This window comes from Papilio polytes, unplaced genomic scaffold (assembly GCF_000836215.1).
Source record: "Papilio polytes unplaced genomic scaffold, Ppol_1.0 DF824058.1, whole genome shotgun sequence".
NCBI lineage: Eukaryota > Metazoa > Arthropoda > Insecta > Lepidoptera > Papilionidae > Papilio > Papilio polytes.
The window spans coordinates 1,456,343-1,459,352 of record NW_013525146.1 but is presented as its reverse complement, the minus strand read 5'-3'; the positions used below and the strand labels follow the sequence as shown (position 1 = coordinate 1,459,352).

Here is a 3,010-nt window from a genome sequence, read left to right as displayed (position 1 = left end):
AAGCCGCAGTTCGCCGTGTCCGCCGTAGCAGTGCGTGCGCCACGCCCGCATGCGCACCGCGCCTGCGCCCGCGCCCGCCAAGCGACGCGTCGTGCTACTCACTAAAATGTATAATTAACTTGGTCACTTTTCATACAAGAACAACAAAATGGATATGAATGAATGTGAATTGTGACCAGATACAGTGTCTACACCTAACTTTCACTTGACAATAATTGTGTATGCAACTGATTGTCAGCTATAATAACATTTAACACAACAAAATTAATATCATGATAGACCGCATAGAAGTCTATTTCATGCAAAAAGTTTCTTTGAAAGGTACTATGTTAGCTGTCAATTTTAGTACCACCACCTTATATCCTTGTATTGACATGTTTCTATAAAACACTATACGACATCATAATAAGCTGGAGCTTTGGAAAGATAGATCTTTTGTTTTACAATAAACTAAACAGTGTGATGAGATAAACCATTAATATTTAAGCATTATTTAATGACATCTATTGGCAACCAATTTTAATATCACAATAGTGTTAGTGAGGATTATGTAAAAAAGTCTAAAGTTAAATGTTAAGTATGCTTCAACTATATATTTTTTGAATCTGCTCAATTCATATGGATTTAAAAGTGACAAATGTTTATGGCCATCATGTACATACAAGCTGTTTTAAGCAGAAAACTCATTATGGTTAATATTGTGAAAGAGAAAAAGGAAACATGCAAGATTAGAGTGTATTCAGAAGTGACCACTTATAGATATGTATTAAGAGTAGTTCATATTGTATCGAATGTGAAGACATCTAATAAAAATAATACTAAAAAGTAAAGTTACTTACTAGTGTTAACTTAGAGATACCAAAATTATTTGAATTCATAAATTTACATTTCCACGGCAGATTACTCAATTATACGAAAACAAATATAAATTAAGAAAAATAATGAAACAGATAGTAATAACGTAAGAAAAATAGTTGAATCTTATTCATTGGGCTTAGTACAGAACTTTCTGGTTTATTCTACTGAAATAACTGAAAACAAGAACTTATTAAAAGGTAATTCTTTATCTTTCGTATTAACTGGACATAAAATAACCAAGAAACAAAAATAACAATGGAAAAGGAAAAGATGTTATCGGATGTCATTGTCATTGTCAGATCAGCTGAGACCAGACCACAGAGTGACCATACATATGTCATTCAAAACTCTATAGTCAACAGTCTATGTATTTATTATTCTGTCTGTCTTTTTTTTGTCTGTACTTGGTTTGTACTGTGTAATCTGATTCTTACCAATTTTTACTTGGAATATACCTAAGTTATTATAAGTTATATTTAAATAATCCACAAAATAGACAGAGCAATGTTTATATAAAGACGAAAAGCCTTATGACATGTTAAATGAATTTACCATTCTTTACAGAATCCTTCATTGAACAATACGATAATTTTTACGGTGTTATGTTCAAAACTATCTTCCACAAAAATGTTTTCAATAAAAAGTTCAGCCTTAATTAGGAAAAATATTAAATATGTTTATAGGAGTTCAAATAGATGGTTTTGTAATAAGGTACACAACATTATACTAAAAGATTATTAATGATATATGACATGTAAGTAATAGAATGTTTGTGGGTGTAAGTCAGGCGAGGAGTCGGGTGATGGTGGTGATGGTTGGCCGAGACGCGTGGTGACCGGGCTGCAGCCGACGGGGGAGCTGCACGTGGGCAACTACTTCGGCGTGCTGCGGCGCTGCGTGCAGCTGCAGGAGCAGGGCGATGATGTCATGGTGTTCATTGCCGATTTGCACTCCTTTACAGGACGACAGGTGATTTATATTTAAATATTTGCAAATACTGATTGCAGTCATTGAAGATGAGTGTGGTGTGATTCTATCGATTCAATACTGCAGACTTTGTACCTACAAACCTTTCCTTGGCATGTATTCCTATATCATAGCAAAATAGGATAAACTCACAAGTGATATTTAAAAACATATTGATACATGAGGTCGATCAAACCTGGGACTTATAATCCAGTGCTAAAGTTAAAGCACTGCTGAACATTCTACTGTTTTATAATATTAACAGTTATGTTAAACTATATTGTATGTGGTATCTGCCAGCAATTTCTTATTTCATTTTTCTGGTCCTTTGATAGATGTACTATAAGGGGTTTTAGAATTCCCCATATACTATGGGATACACTGTAGATATTATGTTATGGTGTGTACCTACATATGTACACTACAGACTGCTGCGCATGACTTCCTCCATGTGGAATTAGAAAAATTAATAAACATAACTTATGTGACTCAGAGATAAAGTAGCATTTTAACAGTGAAAGAATTTTTGATATTGGCCCAGTAGTTTTTGAGTTACTTCAATATATACAAAAATACAAATCTTTCCTCTTTATAATATTAGTATAGATATAGATTAATAGTAAAAGGCCTTTCAGCATACAATCTCTTCCGATGTGACCAATTCTTGCCTTGTGACATGTCAAATAACTTGCTGTCACCTGCGCAGTAAAAAGCGTTGCTTGTAATTTGCTTCAACCAGATAAATAAGCTTACTTTTCTGGTCCATGGTAAGTGCATTGTATCTCCACTTAGCCAGTAATATATTCTTTTACATTACCAATCAATATTTTGTCAACTTATAGGATTATAGAAAAGTGTCTAAATTTATTTAATACATTACAGAGCGTTTTAGGAATTATACACATTGCCCAGGAACTGTTTACAATGAAGGATTTCATATATATCTTTTATAGTATAAGGTGGCAAATGAGTAAGCGGCCACCTGAATGTGCAGAAATGGCGACGAGACCCCGCTGCTCATACACATCTGCAATTGCAGATGCATCACTTACCCTTAATTGACGGAGGAGTTGCCTTCCTAGGCGTCTCCTCCACCGTCACATCCACTAAAGAACGCCGGCACGCCCACTCGTGAGAGATGAGAAAGCCAGAAGTGCGTTGAGACAGAAGTGCGGGCGGCAGGAGG

The 3,010-nt window shown here is 35.0% G+C and overlaps 1 protein-coding gene across 4 annotated transcripts; it reads left to right on the top strand.

The window, feature by feature from the left end:
• The first annotated feature begins 1,294 nt into the window (after positions 1-1,294).
• On the top strand, positions 1,295-2,999 carry LOC106100260 (tryptophan--tRNA ligase). Of its 4 annotated transcripts, XR_001225433.1 has the most exons (4): positions 1,301-1,569; positions 1,642-1,827; positions 2,460-2,591; positions 2,907-2,999. XR_001225433.1 is itself a non-coding variant. In XM_013279056.1 (3 exons), exons 1-3 carry the CDS (start codon positions 1,486-1,488, stop codon positions 2,547-2,549), a joined length of 378 nt encoding a protein of 125 aa, XP_013134510.1. In that variant the 5' UTR covers positions 1,295-1,485; the 3' UTR covers positions 2,550-2,900. The 4 variants fall into 4 exon arrangements, 3 of the variants coding, with proteins under 3 accessions (XP_013134510.1, XP_013134512.1, XP_013134511.1); XM_013279056.1 differs by lacking the exon at positions 2,907-2,999 and having other exon boundaries at positions 1,295-1,569; positions 1,624-1,827; positions 2,460-2,900; XM_013279058.1 differs by lacking the exon at positions 2,460-2,591 and having other exon boundaries at positions 1,296-1,569; positions 1,624-1,827; positions 2,907-2,991.
• Positions 3,000-3,010: the final 11 nt, after the last annotated feature.

Bases quoted from the DNA above. Each gene is read 5' to 3' on its own strand.
- LOC106100260 (XM_013279056.1), top strand. From the start codon at position 1,486: ATGTTTTCAATAAAAAGTTCAGCCTTAATTAGGAAAAATATTAAATAT. The intron at 1,570-1,623 runs GTACACAACATT...TGTAAGTAATAG, and splicing joins ATAGATGGTTTTGTAATAAG to AATGTTTGTGGGTGTAAGTC. The intron at 1,828-2,459 runs GTGATTTATATT...AAGGCCTTTCAG, and splicing joins ACTCCTTTACAGGACGACAG to CATACAATCTCTTCCGATGT.